The 26,378-nt window shown below is 44.1% G+C and overlaps 1 protein-coding gene across 1 annotated transcript in view; it reads left to right on the forward strand.

Moving 5' to 3' along the window:
• Window positions 1-26,378, forward strand: part of LOC135057361 (putative neutral ceramidase C) — a 167,137-nt gene that overhangs the window by 74,072 nt on the left and 66,687 nt on the right. Inside the window, exons 8-13 of the mRNA XM_063963249.1 lie at window positions 426-503; window positions 5,053-5,173; window positions 10,728-10,853; window positions 14,932-15,018; window positions 21,690-21,794; window positions 23,665-23,746. Coding sequence (XP_063819319.1) covers window positions 426-503; window positions 5,053-5,173; window positions 10,728-10,853; window positions 14,932-15,018; window positions 21,690-21,794; window positions 23,665-23,746 — 599 coding nt within the window. The remainder of the gene's footprint in view (window positions 1-425; window positions 504-5,052; window positions 5,174-10,727; window positions 10,854-14,931; window positions 15,019-21,689; window positions 21,795-23,664; window positions 23,747-26,378) is intronic.

Raw genomic sequence — 26,378 nt, forward strand, 5'->3', positions numbered from 1 at the left:
CTGTAATTTTAGCTGTTTTTATTATTTTTCTAAAAAAATACAGATTCAAAACCAAAATCCGTAAGGGCGGTTTTGACAAAACCAATCTAGATCCAAAATACGAAAAAAAAAGATGTAAATCCAAAACCAAGACCCAAGATTTGGCCCGGCGCACACCCCAACTTTAAAGTTACATATTGCCTGGCTACCTCTGTTGGCATATTCATGTGCACATATGGAACATAAGCAAATGTTAATATAGTTGGCCACATGTTATTGCCCATGTCTAAGTACTGAGAGTTATTAAAGTAAGTAATGTTCTACTGGTTAGGAGATCATTCTATAAGAGGAAAAGTGAAAACCATTATTTTGTTTATGGACTTTTCTGAGGCGTACAGTATCTGTCTATGCGCTGGAGTGACTATTTATCTGTCTGCTGCACTCAGGTACCCGGCAAACACGGACAAAGACATGGTGATACTGAAGATGGTGGATATGAATGGTCAGGATGTAGGGCTTATCAGGTAAGCAGCCCCCATATGTCAGAACACAGGTGTATTCAGGAATGACAATACAGCATTTCAATCAATATGATGCTGCTTTCTTTTTGTGTATAGAAATCTGTCCATACAGCATCTTCAATGCTAACAATTATATTGTATCACCTTCAGCAAGATTAGGTTCAGGCATGCATGTTGTCATTAAACACACAAATTCTCCACTTTCTCTCTCTCCAATATTTGATAAATCTCTCCCATCATTTTGGAACAACAGAAAGCCAACTTGCAGGTACATGTCAATGTACATAGTGGGTAATTCAGACCTGATCGCTCGCTAGCGCTTTTTGCAGCGCTGCATTCGGGTCAGAACTGCGCATGCATATACACCGAAATGCGCAGGCGCGTTGCACGGGTACAAAGCGGATCGTTGCTGTGCAATGGGTTTAACAAAGAATCCATTTGCACAGCCGATAGCAAGGAGATTGACAGGAAGAAGGCGTTTGTGGGTGGCAACTGACTGTTTTCAGGGAGTGGTTAGAAAAACGCAGGCGTGTCCAAGCGTTTGCAGGGCGGGTGTCTGGCGTCAATTCCAGCCCGGACAGGCTGAAGTGATCGCAGCAGCTGAGTAAGTCCTGGGCAACTCAGAAACTGCACAAAGTTTTTTGGTAACGCTTGGCAGCTCATGCGATCGCACACTCGCACAGCTAAAATACACCCCCCGGTGGGCTGCGACTATGCGAACGCAGGACTGCAAAAAAACAGCTAGCGAGCGATCAGGTCTGCATAACCCCCATAGAGCCTAATTCAGAGACGTATGTAAACCTGATGCAGAAGCCGCACAGTGCCCATTTGCAGATCTGGGGTGGCGACAGGTAGCGTCTCAGAAAACGGGGATGCGTCAGCTCCATGTTTTGTATATGCTGTAGTCAGGGGCTGCGTCCTTGGATACAGCGTCACAGGCTCCAGCAGAGTGATTTCACCAGATATCCTGAGTAACCTGAGGGTTACTCAGATGTGCGTTGTTCTGCAGTTGATCTGATGCTGCATCCTTGGACGCAGCAGATCACAGAAGCCAGCAGTGTGCATCTTTTAACGCTTTCTGTGGCTGTTACATGTTTTAGCACAGCTGCTGCCTCTTGTAACTGTGTCCACCTCTGAATCAGCCCCATAATTGGTGTACCATGCAGCTGCCTCTCCTGATCTTGTTACGTACACCTCTCTTTTTGGCCTCGGCCACAAATTTTGCTCCCATCTCACCTCTGTACACACATTATGCCCCAACCCTCCCTCTCCTTGTTACTGATGACCACCCTTCTTCCCTTCCCTTATCACATATTACCTTACATTCTCTCACATATTACCCCCTACCTTCTCTTCCTTGTATCATGCGCCACCCCCACCCCTCACTTTGTCAGATATCACCCCATGTGCTCTCTTCCCTTGTCAAATATGAACACCCACATCCTTTCCCATTCAGATATTACGCTTCCCACCCTCCTGGTCAGATATCACCCTCCACCAGAGTTTGGTTAAAACCCCATTGAGCCCTAGCCAACACACTGGTTTGGGCTCTGTTCCCATCTCCATTTCAGATCCATAGCAGGACGATAGTATGCACTGGACTGGCTCCTCACATGTGAGATTACAGAGGCAGTATGAGGAGAGGGCCCATGTGCAGACCCCTCCTCTCTGGCAGCACAATAGACTCTGGCTTTCTGTCTATGCAGAGTCTACTGACTGCGCTATGTTCTCTGCTACTACTTTTCTACTACACATGTGCAAAAATGGCAGCTGCTCCATTTCCCTTGTGATTTCTGACTGCAGCTGCAGCTGACACAGGACTCCAGGAAGGCAAATAATAATTATATGGGATGTCCGGTGTGGGCCCCCCTTCCCCTCTACCCTAGAAGCGGAACTGCCAGTGTCAATCCCGGGATTGGAATCAGTGGGATCCTGGGATTTAGGCCAAAAATAGGCCAGGATTCAATTCTAGGACTGGAAGCTCCAATCCCAAGGACTGTGGGATCAGATGGCCCTTTAATGTCAGTCAGCATTGAGCATCCTCAGGACGCTCAGTGCTGGCCAGCTCTCTCCTCCGGGCTCCCCCAGCACAGCATGACCTCTGACTGTCACACTGCGCAGTCACCTGCCGCCGCTGGTAAGGTGGCCCTCAACAGCCGCCTCCTCCCGCCTCCCCCTGCAGCCACTGCGGCTGACGGAATTTTCCCTCCCACCCGCCTCAGCAGTTTGGTGAGTTGATTTATGTGTGGGGCGGGTGGGGAGAGGCCGGGTGGACACACAAGCAGAAAGCCAATCCCGGGTATCCCGGGATTGACCATTTTTAAATCCCGGTACCCGGGATTGAAAAAATAGCCCGGGATTGGCCTCCCTAGGTGCATTGCACCAGGGCCTGCGGTAATGTAGAAGCCCACAGTGGCATTGACAGCACAGCAGTACTAATGAGTCACTCTGCCTTATCCTCTGCCCTTTCCTCCCATCTCCTCTTTTTACCATCCTCCTCTCTGAAGCTGATGTTGCTGAGGTCCGTCGTCACGATTTAGGGATCAGATCAGCCGGTGCGAAAACCAGAAGCCTCCATACTATAGATCACGCTGCAGTTAGGCATGCAGCTTCAAGTCTTCTTCATCACTCGTCCAGTGGCCCTGGACATTTTCCCCTGCTGTATCGGTCAAGGTTACCTGCTGTGGACAAGTGCATGTTGTGGACTTTGTGTAAGGTCAACTCTTTACTCACACCAGGGATCTCCCCCACCCCCTCCCTCTCTCTCTATCTCTCTGTCTCCTTCTCTCTCTCTCTCTTTCTCTCCATCTCTCTCTCCAGTTCTTCCTCTCCCCCCCCCTTTCACCCTCTATATTCCCCTTCTCTCCATCTCTGTTTCCCTCCCTGTCCCCCTCTCTCCCTCCCCTCCCTCTCCTTCCCCCATCTGCCCCGATTCTCTCTCTCCACTTCCCTCTCTCTCCCCCCTCTCTCTCCCTCTCCCACTCTCCATCTCCTTTTCTCTTTCCCTCCCTCTCCCTCTCTCTGATTCCCTCCATCACCCCTTTTTCTCTCTCTCCACTTCCTTCTTTCTCTCTCCCCCTCTCTCCCCCCTCTCTCCGTCATCTCTCTTTCCCTCCTTCTCCCCCCTCTCCATCTTCTCTCTTTCTTTCCCTCCCTTTCCCCTCTCTCTCTCCTTCCCTCCATATCCCCTCTTTCGCTCTCCCTGCTTCCCCCTCTCTCTCTCTTCCTCTCCTCTCTCTTTCTCTCTCTCTTTCTATCTATCTCTCTCCCTGCTCTTTCTTTCTTTCTTTCTTTCTTTCTTTCTTTCTTTCTTTCTTTCTTTCTTTCTTTCTTTCTTTCTTTCTTTCTTTCTTTCTTTCTTTCTCTGTCTTCTCTCTTCAACCCTCTCTCTCTCTCTCTCTCTCTCTCCGCCTTCTCTCTCTCTGTCCCTTTCTCCTCTCTCTCTCTCTCTCTTTCTCTCTCACACACACACACACACACACACACACACACACACACACACACACACACACACACACACACTCCCTCACCTGACATAATTCCTCTTCTATCCCTTTACTAAATTCTTACACTAGCATTGTCTTTCTTCAGCTCTTGAATTAAAGCCACTTTTTTTTTCTGTCTGTCTCCCCCACTTATACTTTACTTCAAGTCCCATTAAACCCTTTCAACACAATTTACCACCTTTATTCCCACCTACAGTGACCTCAAATACCCACTTACCTCTCCATCACCCTCTGCCTCTCCCATTTACCTTCTCCCAGTCAACCTTTCCCTGTCACCCACTGCCTCACCCTGTCACCCTGTACCTCTCCTTATCACTTACTGCTAGGTGGCATATTGTGAACTTGGGGTGGGGTGGAGGAGGATGGCCCAAAGCATAGTTTTACACCTGGGCCCACCACTCCCTAGTTCTGCCACATAGATATGCCAATGCTTAGTTACAGCCCTGCTCCATTTGTCAAGAAACAATAACAAAAAAATGGGTTAAGATAATCTGGGCAGCAGCCTGGGATGAATATGGATGATACAGTTATCCGCACCCCACCTCCCCCACACACACCCCACGCACAATACCTCCTCTTGCCAGATATTACCCACCTTCCTCCCTCACCTTATCAGACATCATCCCCCACCCTCCCACACAATGTCAAATATCACTCCTCACGCTCCCTCCCTTTCCTTTTTAGATAATACCCCCCCCCACACACACACACACACACACACACACACACACACACACACACACACACACACACACACACACACACACACACACACACACCCACACACACACCATTAACCCTAATAATGTATCTGTTCACTATTTTGCTATCCGGGTCATAGTCTAATAATGGTAGCCTACTTGTCTAGTGTCACCATGTATCCACCATACCCGTCGGACACTCTAGGTGGATCAGAGGAAGTACCACAAATCATGTGAAATCTTTGTACAATTTACCGACATGATTCTTTTCTCTTTCATCCTTTTTTATTTCTAGTGGTAATAAAAAAGGACATAATAATCCTATTAATGATTTCTGCTCTACAGTTGGTTTGCAGTACATGCGGTTAGCATGCCTAACACTAATCATCTGATCAGTAGTGACAACATGGGCTATGCCTCATACTTGTTTGAACAGGATATGAATAAAGGATCTCTGCCTGGCGAGGTTTGTATCTCATTGAATAGTAAATACATGACTGTTATAGCATAGCAAAATAAACCAACATCTGAGTAATGTTTCAGAAATACAAGTGTATAACTGCCTTTTGTACATAACCCCTAAACATGTTGTTTTATAGTATAATTATGCCTTTAGCATTGAGTGGGAGATGTATCAAATCTTCAAGAGAGATAAAGTGGAGAAGTTGTTCTTAGGTATGATATTCCGATGGACGGGATGCCGGCGGTCAGAATACCAACAGCAGCATCCCGATCATCAGAATCCCGACAGCCCCCCAGAAATCACCTGTTCCCTACCCTAACTCTAACCCTCCCCGCTTGGTGCCTAACCATACCAATCCCCGGTGGTGCCTAACCCTAACCATCCCTCGCCCGCTGCCTAATCCTAATCCTCCCCGCTTGGGGCCTAACCCTAACCCCCACTCCCTGGTACCTAACCATATCCTTCCCGTCCCTGCACCGTAACCCTAATCCCCCTTCTAAAGCCTGATAATAACCTCCCATCCCCCGCGGCAGGGAGCGAGTGCATCCCTCTGATAGAGCGATTGGGATTCCGGGCATCTGTATTTTGACACCGGCATCCTAGACTGTGCTAGACTGGTGCGTCACTATGCTTGGTGTTACGCAGTGCGGGGGGAAATACCCCATGTGTGTGCTGAAGGCATGTGCCACTAAAAAGATGGGTGTGGCCTCCTGGGAAGGGGCATGGCGTCTCAAAAAGGGTGTTGCCTTGTGGCCTGGCCGCCTTTTCATCACTCCGGGGGTCCAGGAGATGCTAGGCTGCCCCAGGAGACTGTCTGTCTGCAGTGCTGGCTCCAACACTGTGATAGGAGCCGAGTGCAGCACGTAATGTTACCATGCAGCACCTGTCACTGAGGAGGAGCTGGCATTTTGGTGTCATCCCTTATAGGGACGCCACTAGTGCTAGATAAATGACAGCTAGAAGCTGATTAGTTGCTATGGCCACTTTCCACTTACAGCATCTCTCTTGAATTTTGAATACATCTCACTATGGGGTCTATGGACCCTGTTCAGCTTCGGTTGCAGATTCTGCTAAAAAGCAGAATTTGCTACTGAGTACGATCGCATGCTGGGGGTCGCCCAGCACAGGTAGAGACCACCCAGCATGCAAAATCCCGTACAGTGATGCAATTGCAATTCAATTGCGATCACATCGCAGAACGAGAAATTAGGCATGACCCCCTGCTGCATATGCAAGCGCACCGCCATGATCCTTTTCTTCGGAGTATGTGCATTTGCCGTCACGCAACTGCCCCAGATACGCCTCCACTGTCTGGTACAGACAACCCCCCTTCCCCGTAACAGCGTCTGCTGTCAATCAAAGTGCGATTGCATTGTCCTGGGACGCAGAACATGTGCAATACTCAGAGAATCGCTCATTTGCGATTTTCTGAGGTCACCGATCCAAGCTGAATGAGGGTCTATGTACTAAGCCTTGGAGAGAGATAAAGTGAACAGAGATAAATTACCAACCAGTCATCTCTTGTCACTTTTCAAACAAAGTCTGTAACATGGCAGTTGGGAGCTGATTGGCTGGTACTTTCTTTCTCTCCAATTTGTCACTCTCCAAGGCTTAGTAATTTAATGGACCCCTTTACCTCTCTCCACTTTATCACTTTGCGTGGTACCTATGAAACTGTTTTAGGATTTATTTATTTTTTGTAAAGAAAGATATTCCTGATATGGTGTGTGTAGAGCATACAGCTACACAAGGAGATCTGTCGAATAGACAGTAGAATGTGCGTAACTAGAACATTGTGGGCCCAGTAGCAACATATTGAGAGGGCCTGCAATGCTTCTAGAGAAACACCCTTTGCAGCAGTGTTACATTTATTCCCCTAGTAATGCTCCAGCTCATATTTATTTCATAGTAGCGGCCTATTTCATTTTATGCCACACAGTGCATCCAGTTCATATTATGCCATATTTTATTGCCACCAGTTTGCATGCATAATTGTAGGGCCCCCAGTTCACATTATGATACCAAGTGCCCCAATACACTTTATGCCACACAACGCCCTCAGTTTATATTATGACACACAAGGCAGCCAGTGCACAGCATGTCACACAGTGCCCCATCACACAATTCATATTATACAGCAAAACAGCAGCCAAATTACCAGATGCTGCTTGGAACCCAGTGTATGAGGAGGATTGGCCACCAGGAAATGCACTGTGTACTTTGTCATTGATCTGCATATCCCCTACGGGATGCAGTTAAAATGACAGTTTTCGGAATCCCGGCATTCAGGATACCAACACTGAAATCCCGCCAGCCGACAATGCCGCCAGCCGGAATCCTGGCGCGCCAGTGCTATTCCCATTTGTGGGTGTCCACGACACCCATAGAGTGGGAACAGATCCAGAGCCCGCAGCCTGGCAAGTTCAGCGAGCCCGCAAAGGGACTCTTAGCCCTAGCCCCACTGCAGGCATTCTGGCGGGCGGGATGCTGCTGTCGGGATATTGACAGCCGACATTCCATCCGCCGGTAATACATATGTAATCCGCCCATACAAGGGGAGTAATTCATTACTTTAGCTGAGAAACACAGCTCCTCCTTCAATGTCCCTTTAGAAAAACAAAATTTGTATGTGATTGTGATTCGATCAGCTCAGTAAGGCCATGCTGGACCATCCCTTTTGGCTGACCATGCTCTAGATGTGACCTAGGTGCAGGGGCTCCATAACAATGGCTTCCCTTGTACTCACTATAGTTATGCCCTTGGACAGTAAGTAATTGCATGCTGCCCTATAATCTCTCAAAATTACTGACATGCCACCTCCCCTTCTCCTTTCTCAAAATAAAAAACTTGTGACAACCACTAAAATTTTCTGTAACACATCTAGAGGGTCATTCAGGTGGGGCTGCTCTTCCTACTCGTGTTGCAATGATTTTCCATATGCAATAGCGATTATATGTTAATATGTGCAGAAGCTAACCTGTGCAAAAAGACGCCCACAGTGATTGCATCTTTTGCGTATGGCACAGCATAGGGTATATTTACTAAGCTCCCGATTTTGACCGATTTTGTTTTTTGTTTTCAAAGTGTCATCTCGGGAATTTACTAAACAGAAATCTCGGCAGTGATGAGGGCATTCGTATTTGTTTTGAGGGCAGAGAAAAAAAAATACGAATGAATACACCATCGGTCAAACACGCCTGTTTAGGTATACCACTCGCTAATTTACTAAGAATTCACATTCACTGCCGACAATAGCCAAACACTGCCGGTGAATGTTACAATTTGTAAAAAAAAGCAGTTTTCAAATAGACCTGCTTTTTTTTATCCGTATTCTGATAGGCATGCACGGATCAGTGAGATCCGTACATGCTTATCAGTGTGCAGGGGTGTGAATGGGTTAAAAAATAAATTTGCGTGGGGTCCCCCCTCCTAAGCATAACCAGCCTCGGGCTCTTTGAGCCGGTCCTGGTTGAAAAAATACAGGGGAAAAAATGACGGGGTCCCCCCCATATTTAATCAACCAGCACCGGGCTCTGCGCCTGGTCCTGGTTAAAAAAATATGGGGGACAAAAGACGTAGGGGTCCCCCGTATTTCTTAAACCAGCACCGGGCTCCACTAGCCAGAGAGATAATGCCACAGCCGGGGGACACTTTTATACTGGTCCCTGCGGCCGTGGCATAACCCCCCCAACTGGTCACCCCTGTCCGGGGTTCCCTGGAGGAGTGGGGACCCCTTAAATCTAGGGGTCCCCCCCTCCAGTCACCTAAGGGCCAGGGATGAAGCCCGAGGCTGTCCCCCCATCCGTGGATGGTGGATGGGAGGCTGATAGCCATTGTGTAAAAGTAAAGAATATTGGTTTTTTTTGTAGAAGAACTACAAGTCCCAGCAAGCCTCCCCCACAAGCTGGTACTTGGAGAACCACAAGTACCAGCATGCGGGAAAATAACGGGCCCACTGGTACCTGTAGTTCTACTACAAAAAAATACCCCAAAAAATACACAGCACACACACCCTGACAGTATAACTTTAATTGACATACATGCACACTTACACACACACACATACTTACCTATCCACATACTTACCGGTCCTCTTGTCCAGTAGAATCCACGGGGTACCTGAAAATTAAAATTATACTTACAAACAATCCGGTGTAGATCTGTCCTCTTCTTTCACTTTGTAATCCACGTACTTGTTGAAAACGGTCCGGCCTGCATTGGCCGGACCGTGTCCACGAAACGGTGGCCAAATGCCGCCGTTCCGCCCCTCCCGCCCAGTGACCGCCTCTGCCTGTCAATCAGGCAGAGGCGATCGCAGCCCAGCTACGGCCTTCGGCCGTCTGGCATGCGCCGGCGCACTACGGCGCCAGCGCATGCGCAGTGGGTACCCGTTCGCTTGGCTGCGATAAAAAGCAGCGAGCGAACGGGTCAGAATGACCCCCGATATGCTTTGAACTGCCACTTTCCATCTACACCTGAATGACCCACCCAGAGCTGATTAGTGGACAGGAATGCCTAGTGGATTGCACTATAATTTAGAACTCAAAGTCCATTTACAGTATTACTTTCTAGTCCATTTATTACTGTCATCCACCAGAGCTACCAGTATGAACAGGTGGTGAACATACACTATTGGGGTTGGGTATTCGTGACCGGTGATCAGGAGACTGCCAGTCAGCATACTTCCGCTGGCAGCGGAATGCCGGCGGGGAAGGGGTGGCAAGAAGCCCCTTGCAGGCTCGCTGCGCTCGCCATGCTGCGGGCTCGGTAGCAGGTTCTACTCCCACTCTATGGGTGTTGTGGACCCCCATGAGTGGGCATAGTCCCTGTAGGTCGGCATGCCGACCGTCTGGATTTTCAGGGGGGCGGGATGTAGGGGGAGGTATTGTGACCAGTGGACTCCTGACCGCCGGTCACATACTGTAACTACATCCCCACTATTGTACACAGCATTCTGTCTGTCTGTAAGCCACACGGAAAACACCCTATAACACGTGCACATACACATTTAGAAATATCACTAAATACTTTTACATGTTGGATAAACTTGTACTTAGCTATAGTAGTCCTTTAAAAATATATGTTGTTAATACAGTTATGTTACATGCCAGGCACATAAATTAATTATAGAAATTATGTAATCAATATGTGTATGTACAAAAATGTATTATTATTTTTTTGGATAGTTGTGCACAGTTTTCATGTACAGGCCAGAATAAATGACTTCAAAGTGTAATTCCTGATATTATTTAAATATCTTTGAAACAATAAACACATTTGAAAGTTAATAAGAACATTGTAGAATAATAACAAGACAAAATATGAGTTTCCATTACATTTTCAATATCCTGTCTTTAAGTTCAAAAACAATGCCTAATTATAAAACAAGATTTTTTGTTGCACTAAGACCATCAAAGTAAACAATTTAAAAAGAAATTAAGTTTCAATCACACAAAATATTAACTTTCACACCTGTTAAGGGATGTATGACATATCGTAAGCTTTTGAGGGCACATGCTCACCACTGTGACTAGCTGTTTTTATTATTCTTTTACAGGGATCATTTGTAGCAGCTTTTGCATCATCAAACCTTGGAGATGTCACACCGAATACCAGAGGGCCTCATTGTATAAATACAGGCCTATCATGTGAAAACCCAACCAGTACCTGTCCAGAAGGAGGGGTGAGTTAGCAGTCTATGTGTAAATACTGACACCAATTGAGGTAATCTAACACAAATGCAGCTTCAGATCAAAAATGCAGCTTCAGATCAAACAAAACAAAACAAAACAAAACAAAACACACCAATATGGAAAAGAGAACAAAAATAAACAGGATTGGAGAAACCTCAAAACGCAATAATGAAAAAAAAAAAGACAATAATAAATACAATGAGTCTATGAAGTTAAAGTCATGCAATCCTGGGACAAGAGCTTGCAAAAGAATGCACTTGGCATATATGATGAATGGGGAACATGCAAATGGTCTTTCGGTTCCCTGGCTGGTTGATGAATAAAGGTGCAGATGATGTAAAGGAAGTTCCAAAGATTTTTATTGAAGGTCTTGGAGGTTGGATGCAAATTGATTCTTAAAGGGTGGTGTCCTCTCCAAGTGATACCAACTTATGAAAAACTGACTTGTCTACAACCTCGCAGACCTGGAGACAGGTGCCTACAATACAGTTAGGGGATGCATAAAACATTGAATGAGTGACATAATATTATTCATTCATTTTATGGCACTGACACCCATAGCCTTGACATGGGCCCACGAGTATGACATAAAATAGCTCCTTAACTTAGTGATGACACAAAGCATGCACACGGGCCCTCTTATTTCTTAAAATGCCCCTGGCTAGGCTATAATTTGTTTATTCACTCAGTATGAGACATTTCTGTCTGAATTCCACCAGAGCAGTCTATGTACATAGAGTTAGAATGTGGGATAAGAATAAAGCTCATTTCCCTATTATTCATAATCTCTGGTATTCATGTATAAATCAGTACAGGAATGTATAAAAGTGTAACCAAGTTTCCTATATATATTGCGATGACCTATTTTTATACTATGCAATAATTTATTCTAAAGCTATTGCTTAACCGTATTTGTAAATATGTGAAACAGGAATGTGGGAATGAATATAAGAGAACCATGTACTATGGTAATGAAAAATTCATTGAAAAAACTATTTTCACGTTTATTGCTGGTTATAAAAATGAAGACACACAAATCTAATATAAGCTTAAATTTCCATCTCAGAGCAGTCAGCTGGAAAATGACCCAGTGTAAGCGTCATAACAATGACATTGATTATTTTGCACTAATATAACTGTTCATTGCAAATGTTTTGTTTTGATGTTGCAGAAATTAGTATCAAATTCAGTTTCTTCATGGGATAACTATTAAGTCACAGCAAATCCATAGTGGGGTAGGGAAATGCTCTATTTCCCTCATTCCATAACTTAACTTGGTGCTGAAATGCTGGTCGGTCTTGTATACTGTAACTGCACATGTGAAAGCCACATCACAGACCTCCTAATGAAGTGACAAGATAACAGGGTTGATGTAGAGTTAGCAGTAAAATAGGCAAATTTTCACCTGTATGCAAAGCCATGTGTTATACCCTGAAGCTGTGAGGTATACCGTGTCACTTAAAGACCTGTTCCAGCCAATATGATATGCTACTCTCAGAAACTATTACTGGCGATTAAGAAAACAGCCATTTTGTGCCAAGGTTGATTATAAAAAAAAAAAAGCATAGCAGATGGAGGGGTGGCATTTGGAGCTGGTGAAAGAGGAGAGCTGGGAGACGTTAGTGAGCAGCATGACGCTGATAGACTGCAGCAAGCAGACTGATGAGACTTATGATTCCACACAGAGAGTCCTGCTGAAGTGACCACTGTACTTATCTTCTAGGGGGGGGAAGTAGCATCCTAACTCAGTATAGTAAAATGGTGAAATGAAACCATTTATATGTCTACAAGAATCCATTGTTGTGGAACAGGAATAGTTTTTGGTACATTTATGTACACATCAGCGCATGATATATATATATATATATATATATATTATCCTGTATATGTTATATATACATGGTTTTGGTGAATATCTAGTTTTTGTGTATTTTGTGTATATAGAATTTGTCTTATACATTCTGTAGTTTTATAGTGATATTTCATTAGTGATAAAGTTACCAGTAACTGTGAGACTGCATTTAATTTATAATTAACTTAATATGCATGTAAAAATCATTTCATTTATTACAACCATCTTGCTGCCCCACTTCAGTTCTCAGCTGGGGTCACTTAAATTAAAATGTCCATTGTACATGCTAGCCCTGTTGTGCATTTACTGTGTCTGGGGGAAGAACCCTTTCTTCTCTAGAGGGACATGACTTGGAAGTTACCGCCAAACACAAAGAGGCCAGGAAGTTGATCTAAGAGGTAACTCCAACTTGCACCTGCTCCACTCCATCTGTATGACCACTTGAAGCGGGTATAACACGTGGACACTTTGAGATACATCAAGCTTTGAATCCACAGTGCCCAAACACCATTTAGGCACTGGTGAATTTCCCATTAGGCACGTGAGGCACGTGCTTAGGGGCGGCACTCATTTGGGGGCAACACTTGGATGATTGGGGGTACTGTCAGCCCAAAAAGCACCAGTAACTGCAAAATATTTCCAATGTACTGTACCATATTCCATCTTGGCTGTAGTGTAAATGGGTACGACATGCACATACCGCCCCTGTAAGCTGTCCTACTTAGTAAATATGTATACATAATTAAAAATAAAATAAAAATGTCATAGTTAGTGGCTTTTTTTATTACTCTATTAAATTGCCTATCATCCATGAGGGCTTATAACCAATCAATAAAAATAATAAAATTAAGCAGGCGTGGGGCGGTGGTTACTGTTGTGCCTAGGGGTGCCCTCACCCCCAAATCCGCCCCTGCACTTAGGCACAGGTTCATGCAGGTGATCGTTTTGTGTTCTTCACACACACACACACACACACACACACACACACACACACACACACACACCTTACTGAGACCCTCTGCACAACTATGGCAAGTAACAAAATCATGCCCTCTAACAGGTGTTTATGCAGGACTGCATGAGCTGCATTTTTATAGTCTCTGCGCTGCCTGCATATAAGTGCAAGTGGCAGACAGGTAAATGTCTGCAGTGGTACATACATGTGCATTTTTTGTCTGGTCATTCACAGTGCAAATTAGCACAATTTACGTTCTACAAACTGGTGTAGGTTGTACTTGGCATCAGGCCTAAATTGTCTGTGAGAGCTAAGGTGGGCCTCCTTTAAAGTGGGCCTGTTGTATACACACTAAGGAAACCATTATGGGGCCTGAACCCAAATTCACAAGAACACAGTCAAACAATTTGCTAGTGGATACAGTCATCATCTGAGCTGAGCAAATATCATGTTGTACCTCACTGATGCCACTGGTCAGTATATGTCTTGGATTAGTAAATAAAATGGCTACATTCACTGTTAGATGCAGTGACTTCATTACTGTTTTCATTACAGCAGTGACAGCCTATGCACATATATATCTGAAGTAATGTAGGGATGGATTTATAGTAAAGTGCTGGAAAGGTCTGTGCTCTATGTAGGAGATGTAACACAGGACACATAGGGAGAAAAATATGGCTGTGTACTAGCTCCTGCTAGAGAATGAGATCCCAACAGGGAATCTAATCCAACATTACTGTGACCACTCCAGATACATTGCACTGATGTAAACACATAGCTCATTGACTGCTATTAATTTCAGCACATTTGCAATATGTTGTTGTTTGCCCTTTGCACATACTGCATTATTGCAGCCAATATCAGGAAGCTGGTCTGGTATCATAGCTTGTGTGGACCAAAACCAATGAGACATACCCTGTTAATGTCCACAGGATCACTGTGGGGCAAGATGGAAGATGTGGTTGGAAGATGACCACTATTTGCCACCTATGTGCTTATACAAAATAAATGATAATCCTGTCTTTTGTGATATAGTGAGTGGACCAAGTTGAGTTATTTTACAACAGTTCTTAAAAATGTGAATTATTGCTTTAATTTAAATGCATCAACCAATAACCAATTAGCTTTTAACTTAGCAGGTTAAACAATTCCTATTATTTATTTGGTTTCATTAATGGTTTGAAGAAACTGTCATTTGGAATTTTAAGAAACATTGAAACGAAAGTCTTCCAATCAACGTGTTTTTTAATTCTGTTTTAAGGTTACGGCATGCGTTGCTACTGGTCCAGGAGCGGATATATTTGAAAGCACACATATAATTGGAGAACAAATATTCAAGAAGGCCAAGGTAGGCTACAATGTACCATACCTGTTTAAAGGGATACGACTTTAAGCTATGCTGGCAAAATAGAACAGGCTTGGGGTTCTTTTGGTTTCTGTAAAGTGCACATAACAATTCTTTTGAGAACTATTTTGGAAGTCATGCGATGTTGTGTGCCTAATGAGCAGCTGCTGCTTCTTCTTCTGTGCTTAGTAAGGTGTGGGCAGGCAATGTTGGGCGGTACATCAATAGATGCCACAGTACTTAGTGAAAAATAATATATTTTAGCATGAAGCTTACAAATGGTTTTACTAAATGGCATAAGCGTGACCAGGGCTGGTGCTAGAGTGTTTTGCACACCCCCTGCAAACTATAAATGTGTGCCCTCCTGCCAAAGGAATAGTGCTCCATGTTTCCCTAACCCTTTAGAAGCCAAAAGCACCCCCTTCCCCTATTAAAGTATAATGGGAACCTTTAGGTCCCCCTTTACCAAAGTTAGGGGGGACCCCTTAATTCCCCAATCTATGGAGCCAACAGACCCTTTAAAGGATAATTGTGCCAGATAGAAAGCTCCAAATACACCTATTGCTGTGCAAAACTGTAATGGAGCTTGGGTCTTTGAACCTTCTCTGCTTCTTCCTGCTTCTTACCTTCCCCTAAGAACCAAAATGACCTATAAATAGTAAAAGCAATCTCCATGGACCCCTTACAGAGGAACCCCTTTAAGCACCAGCCCATCCTAAAGCCAAGAGGCCTCTTGGAGAATAAGAGTTCCTCCATGGGAACAGATTATTCAGCTCTCCCCAGAGGGAGAGGATCAGTGAATAGTCTGCAGAGCAGAGAAGGCGCTTCTCAAGCGCGGCGCCCGGTGCCCTCCCCGCTGACTGCATTGCTTTGACACCGTATTTGACAAATGTTAATGCTTCTACTAAAGAGTGGAGAAGGATACTTTATGCTGGGCATGTTGATGTGAGAGCCACCACTTTCTGAGAAAAGGACAGCTTTATACAGCATTTGTGTTCACAGAGACCAGTATTGCCATTAAATATCACTTATAGTTTGGAGTATGGAGCCTATTCGGCCTATTCCCCGAAAACTTGTTCTCAGGGTGTACCCACAAATATTCCACCAAATGTACCAAATAGGATTCCCCAAATTAATCATGTAGGGGCCACAGCAAATATCTCCATATCTGCCACGGTCAGAACTAGATTGACCATGTGGCCAGCGAGGGGTAAGAGCCCCGGAGGGCCTATGTGCATTTGAGTCTGTTTTGTTTGTTGACATCTGAGGGGTGGTGCTACTGCCATAGTTACATGGTATACCTCTGGTGCTATGTAGGGAAGAAATGGGAAATCAGCGCAACAGGTGTCTGGGTCTCCTGTTTTGAGAGCAGCTGGTAACTATGAGCTGTCCAAACTTGGGTAGAATACAGTTAAGGGATGAGTTTACCTGCGCTCACCTGTGGCTGTGGTGTAGGAACCTATGTGAAGAAATCACAGATGTGGTAGTATGTAAATGCCATTTTATTGAGGCACAATGCTCAGGTCATAAACATAAAATGGTGACGCAATATGATAACAAACGTGTATGTAGAACTTAGCTACTGGCTATCGGAAATCAAATGCATACATTATTAGTGATCAGCATACTGTTATAAACTGATTTATTCTTGGTAATATAATAAAGTCTTTAGGATTCCAAAGACTGTATTATGCTAAAGCTGTACATTGTGTGTGCTTAGAAACATAGAAGCATAGAATTTGACGGCAGATAAGAACCACTTGTCCAATCTAATCTGGCCATTTTTTTTTCTAACCATGTAAGGCTTGTGCAACAGCATTATCACCACAGGACCTTGTGCAGGACAGTTTGTCTGTTAAATGCAGTATGCCAAACCCACAACCAGCCCCTTTGCAGGAACCACCCTGGTCGTCTTCTTTTGTACAGGTGTTAACGCGCATAGTGGACCACTTGGCACCTCCTGCTTTGCCGCCTAATATGGGGTTACCACAGCAATTGCCTCAACATTGCAGGCCCCAGGGTATCCTCCATGGATGAACCCATTTATATAATCAGACCACACGGCAGCTGCCTCTCAGCAGTTGTTGGAGGCAGACCATCCTCAGACGAGTGCGGTGCAGAAGCGCTCTGTGTTATCCTCACAGTCTACACAGTGGTCAGACTCTGGGGAGTCCTTAGAGGAAGAGTTGGACAAAAAAAAACCTCTCTCCCTGGGCCTCCCTCAGGTGAGGAAGATCATCATTTCTCGGTGGATGTGACAGCTCTTGTGAAGGCAGTTAAATCTGTTTTGGTTTTTGAGGATAAAGAACTAGGTCCTGCACATGAAACGTCTTTGTTTAAGCATCAGAAGGTGGTTAAGGCTGAGTTCCCTCACTCTGAGTATCATGCTGTGTTCATGCAGGAAGCTTGGAATGCTCCTAGTAAGAAGTTCCCGGTGTTTAAGAGACTGGTGTCTCTTTACCTTTTACCAGAAGGAGAGTGTACTAAATGGGAGATTCCCCCTTTGGTGGATGTACATGTGACATGCCTGGTGCGCTTCTCCACATTACCTATACCGTCAGCTTCCTCACTTAAGGATGCAACAGTCAGGAAGACTGAAGTGGGTCTTAAGTCTATTTTTCCCTTATAGAGGCTATTACTAGTCCAGTGTTAGCTTCAGCCTGTGTGGCTAAAGCTGTGGAGCACAGGGCTAATGTAATGGAAGACATTTTGAAGTTGGATGGTTCCAGAGACCAGCTGTCTCTTATTGCTAACAGAGGGCAAGCGGCCCGATATCTAGAAGAGTCATCCTGGGATACAAGTTTGTTGGCTTTCACAGCTTCAGTGCGCTCTGGCTACACTCCTGGAAGGTGAATTTAGAGTCTAAAAGGGTGTTGGAAGCTCTGCTTTCTCTGGAAACATTCTGTTTGGTGCATAATTGGATAAGACTGTGGCTACGCCGTCAGCATCTAACTCGAAGGCTGGAACATCTTCCTTTCAGAATTTTTGGTTTCAAGGCAAAGTAAAAGGGAAGGCTTTTCCATGGCAGGATGTCTCCAGCAAGGAGGCTAAGTCGCGGACTAAGCAAGCCTGGACTGCCAGACACCCAGACGCCCAACCCCCAAGCAGGGGGATAACCCCTCCACCTGACAAGGCAGGCCTACTTCTGGGAGACCCTAGGGTGGGAGGCCGACTTCTGTGATTCTCAGCCTCATTGCGCCAGTAAACTACAGATGCATGGGTGTGAGAAGTGGTCTCTCACAGGTATGCCCTCTCACTTGTGAGACAGGCCCCCAGCAGTTTTTTTGCACCAATCCTCCATCGGATCCAGTTACAGCAATGGAGCACCAAGATGATGTTCAGTCTTTACTGAACGTAGGCGTTATTGTACCTGTTCCCCGAGAACAAAAGGGGAAGGGTTTTTACTCCCCTATTTTCCTGATTCGGAAACCTAATGGGACCTATCGGCTTATTCTTAATCTGAAATCTCTGAACAAGTTTTTGCGGGTGCCCAGATTCCGTATGGAAACACTACAGTCTATTGCTCTGGTGTGAGAGCGAGGGAATTTTATGGTATCCCTGGATATTCGGGATGCCTACCTACATATCCCTATAGCACCTGCTCATCAGAGATTTCTCCACTTTGCTGTTCTGCAACAGCATTACCAGTTTCAGGCACTACCCTTTGGGTTAGCTAAGGCTCCATGGGTATTTGCCAAGTTGATGGCGGTTATGGCAGCTCAGCTACGTCGGCAAGGAATCAGGGTGCTCCCATATTTGGATGACTTGTTGCTCCTGGCAAAATCTCAGGAGGTTTTGCACCACCACCTTCAAATAACCGTTGCCTTTCTACAAACTCATGGGGGAAAAGTCCTCCCTTTTCCCATCACAGTGGATGTTGCATCTAGGGGCTCTTCTGGTTTTGCAGGAACAGAGGCTCTTCCTGCCAGTGGACAAAGTTGCCAAACTGCAGTCAAGGGTCTGCAAGTTACTGCACAATATATGGGTGTTCATACATTCGGCAATGCAGGTTCTGGGATCCATGTGGTGGAGTATGCCCAGTTTCACTCCAGGCCCCTACAACATCTTATTCTTTCCAGGTGAAACTGGAAGTATCATCAGATCAGGGCCCAGATGATAGTACTGTTTCTGGAGGTGCGTCTGTTTCTAAACTGGTGGCTACAGACATCACACTTGGACAAAGGATGGCCATCTCAGCTGCGTTTCTGCCAGGAATCCTCAACTGGGAAGCAGACTTCCTCAGTCGGCAGTACATCCACAATAGCAAATGGGCTCTGCATCCTGAAGTGTTCCAGAAGCTGGTAAACAGAAGGGGACTGCTGGATGTAGACCTAATGGCCTCTCATCACAATCACAAGGTCCCAATCTACGGATCCAGGACCAGAGATCCACAGGCAGCCTTCATGGATGCTCTAGCAGTACGGTGGACCTTCCATCTGGGATACCTGTTTCCTCTGGTATTGCTGTTACCTACAGTTCTTTGCAAGTTCAAATAGGAAGGTGGCGCCATGATACTGATAGCTCCCTCATGGCCCAGGAGCTATTGGTACACCGATCTCCAAAATCTCTCCGTGGACATGCCATTCCTACCACCACAATGACCAGACCTGTTGTCTCAGCGTCCGTGTCTATATCGGGACCTGGCTCGACTGTCTTTGATGGCTTGGCTCTCGAGTCATCAGTCCTCGGAGCTAAGGGGTTCTCAGATGCAGTGATACAGACAATGCTGCAGGCTCATAAGCCATCTTCAGCCCGCATCTATTTCCGGATGTGGCAAGCTTATTTTCAGTGGTGTGCTCCTAGGTGCAATGACCCTCATACCTTTAGGGTCTCCAGTGTACTGACCTTTCTGCAAGCAGGGTTAGACCTTGGTCTTCGCCTAGCATCTCTGAAAGTGCAAGTTTGGGCAAAAGATCGATCCACTGTAAGATGTGCATACCTTTTTTCAAGGAATACTCCATATCCAGCCTCCCTTTGTACATCCAGTGGTCCCTTGGCCGCTGGTCCTGCAAGCTCTTAAGACTTCCTCATTTGAGCTCTTAAGACTTCCTCATTTTGTTATTTCTCAAATGAGGAAGCTCTTAAGACTTCCTCATTTGAGAAATAACACCTTTGTCGGCAAAGGTGTTATTTTTCCTGGCTATTGCCTCTGTGAGAAGGGTTTCTGATTTGGAAGCACTTTCCTGTTGTACTCTGTTTCTGAGCTTCCATCAAGATAGGGCAGTTCTCCGGACCAAGGTGGGTCACATTCCTAAGGTGGTGTCGATGTTTCATCTAAATACAGAGATATTCGTTCCAGTCTATCATTCCCCAGGCCTGTCGGCTGGAGAGGCCTTATTAGATGTGGTTCGTGCACTAAGGATTTATGTGGAATGTACCAGAGTGATCAGGAAAACGGATTCTCTATTTGTCCTGTATGGATTCCATAAGCGAGTTTGGCCAGCTAGTAAACAAACGCTGTCCAGGTGGCTCCACATAACTATTGTAGAAGCTTACATTCAAGCTGATCTTCTTGTCCCGGATACAGTCTCTGCTCATTCTACACATTCAGTAGGTCCCTCATGTGTGGCTTGCCAAGGTGCTACTGCTGAACAGCTCTGCAAGGCAGCTATGTGGTCTTCTATTAACACATTCCTGAGGATTTATGCCTTTGATGTATTTGTATCTCAGGATACATTCTTTGGGAGTTGGATTCTCCTGTCTACTCAGGAGCATCCCCACCCTTAGGGAAAACTGCTTTAGGTCATCCCCAGTGTAAGGATTGTGGATCACTATGGACCCTGATGAAGAAAATAAACGTTATAGTAGAGTTGCCATGGTTAACTCTTTTTCTTTGAGTAAGAGAAAAGCTGATGCACACTACTAGCACAAGAACATTGATAGTATAAATAATTTAAATAAAACCTCACAATTAACATGGAGTATAAGTGAAGGTCTTAGCACATATTTGTGCAAATATGTAGGCCCATGCACCGGTCTACTCCTACTACCCACACCCCAATGTAAGGACTGTGGGTCCTATGGACCGCAAAGAAAAAGATTGACCATGGTAACTCTATCATAACTCTTATTGTGCATAAAACCTGATAATTACTAATTATTCTCCTATGTGAGGACAACCAAGAACAATAGCATGTCCTCATTAGACACTTTCAGGGGTTTCCTATACCTGTCATAAAGGGGGACAATTAGCAAACCTACTAAAGTGTGGAGAAGTGCAAGTGGAAATGTTGCCCATAGCAACATATCAGCTTCTACCTATCATTTTATAGAATGTACTTGATTAATGCTAGCTAGAAGCTGATTGGTTTACAGTATATGTGCATATTCTTTATTCCTCCACTGTTTAGAAGATTTGATACATTTCTCACAAAGTTTCTAAAATATGGGGTTAGGTTTCTAAAAACAAAAGTGAAAGTGTTGTCCATAGCAACCAATCAGAGTCTAGCTATCATTTCTCTATTGCAATCTAGAAAATTATAGCTAGAATCTGATTGTTTGCTAAAACCACTTGTCTGTTTTAGATACTTTTTGTAAATCTACCCCCAGACTTCTTTTATAACCACTAATTAAGGGCTGAGGCCCCAAGTTATTCCCATGATCACTATCACTTATTAGCTTGCTCCTTTGCATATAGGTTCTCTTTAATATGACACTTTGTTTTGTAATGAAAGGATTTCTACAATGCGGCATCCAGGAAATTGCTGGCTACTGTGAATTCTGCTCACCAATGGGTAGACATGAGTAATGTCACTGTGAAGCTTAATGACACTCATAATGTAAGTATGCATATAAACAGACCATCACAAAGGCAGCCTCATTGCCTTGCTTGAAAATGATTCATATTTCTTCTACTTACTTTTACATTCTATGTTTATCATTATACATTTACTGTATACTCTATAACAGTAATTTCAATTACCACTTCAAGTTTTCGCATGTTTATTGGATATTTAGTGCCTGATGCTGAGTCACGCATAAAAGCAAACACAGCAGTATTTACTGGCTGATGTCATCGGCAAGTTTAATCAAATTGCATAGAAAAACTTTCCCTTGTATAAATCCATGTGGCCAGATATGTAAAGGACTGAGACGCCCACTTCTAGCGCCCGTACAGGCTGTAGCACCGATTAGTGTGTCCGTATACGTACCATCAAAACTTGCACCAGTCCTATGTCAGGTGCAAGGAGTAACCTGATTTCTTAGACTGGGCCAGTAAATCACCAAGCTCTTCGGTGGTCACATGATGGCAGGGGAAGGCAGGGCAATGGTTTTATACTGTGAGCTTTCCACAGTCTCCATTCTTACTGCATCATATTTCATGTGACTGTAGCTGTCATTATAATCACATGCCACTTGCCACACTACAAATTATTAATAGTAGCGGGATACTGAGCCGGCGGGATGGTGGAGGAGGTCATGTGACTGTCGGTCAGCAGACCGCCGGTCACATGAATACCACCCGCGTGAGTCACATCCCTAAAGAAAGATATCCATGTGATATCTTGCAGGTAACAACAGTGATCTATGTTAAAGAAACACAACACATGTTTACAGGTGATTGCTCTTGTAATTGTATTAACTATTATTAATTAGAGTCTAACATATCTGTAAATTATACTTTTAAGCAATGACGTATCCCTTATTGTGGGATAAGAAAAAGTGCCTTGGATCTCCTCAGTGTATTACAATATCCTTAGAATTTGCTCTTCTAATTTCCTCTAATTACTATAATTATGTTATTACAGTAGTGCTTTCATGTGTCCACATATCACTCAGGCAACCCCTTTTGTTCCCTGACAAGAAATCTTCAACTCACTGTAATTAATTGAAACTCCTATTGAACACACACTGACGTGATAAGTGATAATAAAGTCATTGTCTGTTTGGAAGTAATATTGGTATTCTGGTTTCTAATTTAAAAATGATGGAAATAATGAATGCCATTACATGTGTACCTTGAATTACTCTCACATGATGATGATCTTCCGCAAGTTATGTGGGGGGAGATTTATACTGTACTATACCTTATGAGGATATTAGAAATTACCGAGGTGAAGTACAGAAGAGTGATACTTTATGAAGTCACAATTTTTTGGTGCTTTTTTTCGAAAAGACAAAGGACGGACAGGCTGAACTGAGTAGTGTCACTGATAATTCCTTTTTCAGAAATGTATACAGTGTACACTTTCCAAAATGTGTGTATATATTCTAGTAAAGGTCTTTGGGGGTAATTCCAAGTTGATCGCAGCAGGAATTTTGTTAGCAGTTGGGCAAAACCATGTGCACTGCAGGGGAGGCAGATATAACATGTGCAGAAAGAGTTAGATTTTGGTGGGTTATTTTGTTTCTGTGCAGGGTAAATACTGGCTGCTTTATTTTTACACTGCAAATTAGATTGCAGATTGAACACACCACACCCAAATCTAACTCTCTCTGCACATGTTAAATCTGCCTCCTCTGCAGTGCACATGGTTTTGCCCAACTGCTAACAAAATTCCTGCTGCGATCCACTTGGAATTACCCCCCTTATGGACTATTTTAATGGATTTATCACATCACATTTTAGTTGAAGGCATCTGTAATTTCTGGCAATATGAACATAATTGTCAATAATTTCCTGTCACTCTATATTTTACCTTTCCTTAGGCAACAACCTGCAAACCTGCCCTTGGATACAGCTTTGCTGCAGGAACAATTGATGGCCCTGGACTAATCAATTTTACCCATGGTGGGTGTTTCTATTAGGCTTTATTACAATACCCATCTATCCCTCCCTCCCTTAAATTGCAGAACAAAAAGTGGAACTCAGAGACCCATTATAACTATGGGAAATGCAATTTGATTACTAAAAAAAAGTGAATTAAAGGATTTGGAGCAGTTTTTTTCACGAAAATTGCTCCACAAGCCCTTTAATACATTTGAGTGATACTAAAATAATGTGAAAAGAACAAACACCCTTTTTCACATTTTTGGGTATAAATAATGTTAATAAATAGGCCCCTGTGTCTTATAAACTACACAGTAACATTGTGTTCTCTGATATGCTTCTGTGTGGGATCCTGAGAATAGTCACATAGTAGCAATGAATACAGCTTGGTAATCCTATATACTGTATATATAAAAGGCTAAGCTGCTCATCACCTCTGTTATGTGCACTGGTGGCCAGTAGAGGCCGCCACACAGTCCAAATGAAGTGAAAGTGATCAAGCAGGGAGATGTAACAGCCTGCTGATAATTAATTAAAAATACTGATCTGACTGTATCACACTTGATGAATATGGAGAGAGGATGCTGGAGAGAGAAAGAAAGAGAGTGAGTGAGTGGGGTTAGGGGTAGGTTTTGGTGTGTCAGTTGCCATTTTTAACAACCCTTCATATTCAAAATTCACTTGATTTTCTATACATTTCTTTGATTTCCACTTACAATTAAATATATATATATATATATATATATATATACACACTATATATATATATATATATATATAATTAGAGATGAGCGGGTTCAGTTCGTCGAGATCTGAACCCCCCCGAACTTCACGTGGTTTATACGGGTCCGAGGCAGCCTCGGATCTTCCCGCCTAACACGCAAAACCCGAATGGGGGAAAACTTCATCATCCCACTGTTGGATTCTCGCAAGATTCGGATTCCATATAAAAAGCCACGCATCGCCGCCATTTTCACTCATGCATTGTCGATTGAGCGGAGAGGACGTGGCTACGTTCTCTGCCTGTAAAGCTCAATATCTGTGCTCAGTGTGCTGCATTGTGGTGACCACCAGTATATATTAGTACAGTACAGTAGTCCATTGCTGTATCTTGCAGCTCCATGTCAGACTCAGTTCTATTCTCCTGATCAGTGCTCAATATCTGTGCTGCATTGTGGTGACCACCAGTAAATAGTAGTACAGTGCTGCATTGTGGTGACCACCAGTATATATATAGTAGTACAGTATAGTAGTCCATTGCTGTATCTTGCAGCTCCATGTCAGACTCAGTTCTATTCTCCTGATCAGTGCTCAATATCTGCTGCATTGTTGTGACCAGTATATCGTAGTACAGTGCTGCATTATGGTGACCACCAGTATATAGTAGTACAGTACAGTAGGCCATTGCTGTATCTTGCTGCTCTGTGTCACTTCTATTCTCCTGATCAGTGCTCAATATCTGTGCTGCATTGTGGTGACCACCAGTATATAGTAGTACAGTGCTGCATTGTGGTGATCACCAGTATATAGTAGTACAGTACAGTAGTCCATTGCTGTATCTTGCAGCTCCGTGTCAGACTCAGTTCTATTCTCCTGATCAGTGCTCAATATCTGCTGCATTGTTGTGACCAGTATATAGTAGTACAGTGCTGCATTGTGGTGACCACCAGTATATAGTAGTACAGTACAGTAGTCCATTGCTGTATCTTGCAGCTCCATGTCAGACTCAGTTCTATTCTCCTGATCAGTGCTCAATATCTGCTGCATTGTTGTGACCAGTGTATCGTAGTACAGTGCTGCATTGTGGTGACCACCAGTATATAGTAGTACAGTACAGTAGGCCATTGCTGTATCTTGCTGCTCTGTGTCACTTCTATTCTCCTGATCAGTGCTCAATATCTGTGCTGCATTGTGGTGACCACCAGTATATAGTAGTACAGTGCTGCAATGTGGTGACCACCAGTATATAGTAGTACAGTACAGTAGGCCATTGCTGTATCTTGCTGCTCTGTGTCACTTCTATTCTCCTGATCAGTGTTCAATATCTGTGCTGCATTGTGGTGACCACCAGTATATAATAGTACAGTACAGTAGGCCATTGCTGTATCTTGCTGCTCTGTGTCACTTCTATTCTCCTGATCAGTGCTCAATATCTGTGCTGCATTGTGGTGACCAACAGTATATAATAGCACAGTAAAGTAGGCCATTGCTGTAACTTGCTGCTCTGTGTCACTTCTATTCTCCTGATCAGTGCTCAATATCTGTGCTGCATTGTAGTGACCACCAGTATATAGTAGTACAGTGCTGCATTGTGGTGACCACCAGTATATAGTAGTACAGTATAGTAGTCCACTGCTGTATCTTGCAGCTCCGTGTCAGACTCACTTCTATTCTCCTGATCAGTGCTCAATATCTGTGCTGCATTGTGGTGACCACCAGTATATAGTAGTACAGTGCTGCATTGTGGTGTCCACCAGTATATAGTAGTACAGTACAGTAGTCCATTGCTGTATCTTGCAGCTCTGTGTCAGACTCAGTTCAATTTTCCTGATAAGTGCTCAATATCTGCTGCATTGTTGTGACCAGTATATCGTAGTACAGTGCTGCATTGTGGTGACCACCAGTATATAGTAGTACAGTACAGTAGGCCATT

This window comes from Pseudophryne corroboree, chromosome 3, assembly GCF_028390025.1.
Source record: "Pseudophryne corroboree isolate aPseCor3 chromosome 3, aPseCor3.hap2, whole genome shotgun sequence".
Taxonomy (NCBI): Eukaryota; Metazoa; Chordata; class Amphibia; order Anura; family Myobatrachidae; genus Pseudophryne; species Pseudophryne corroboree.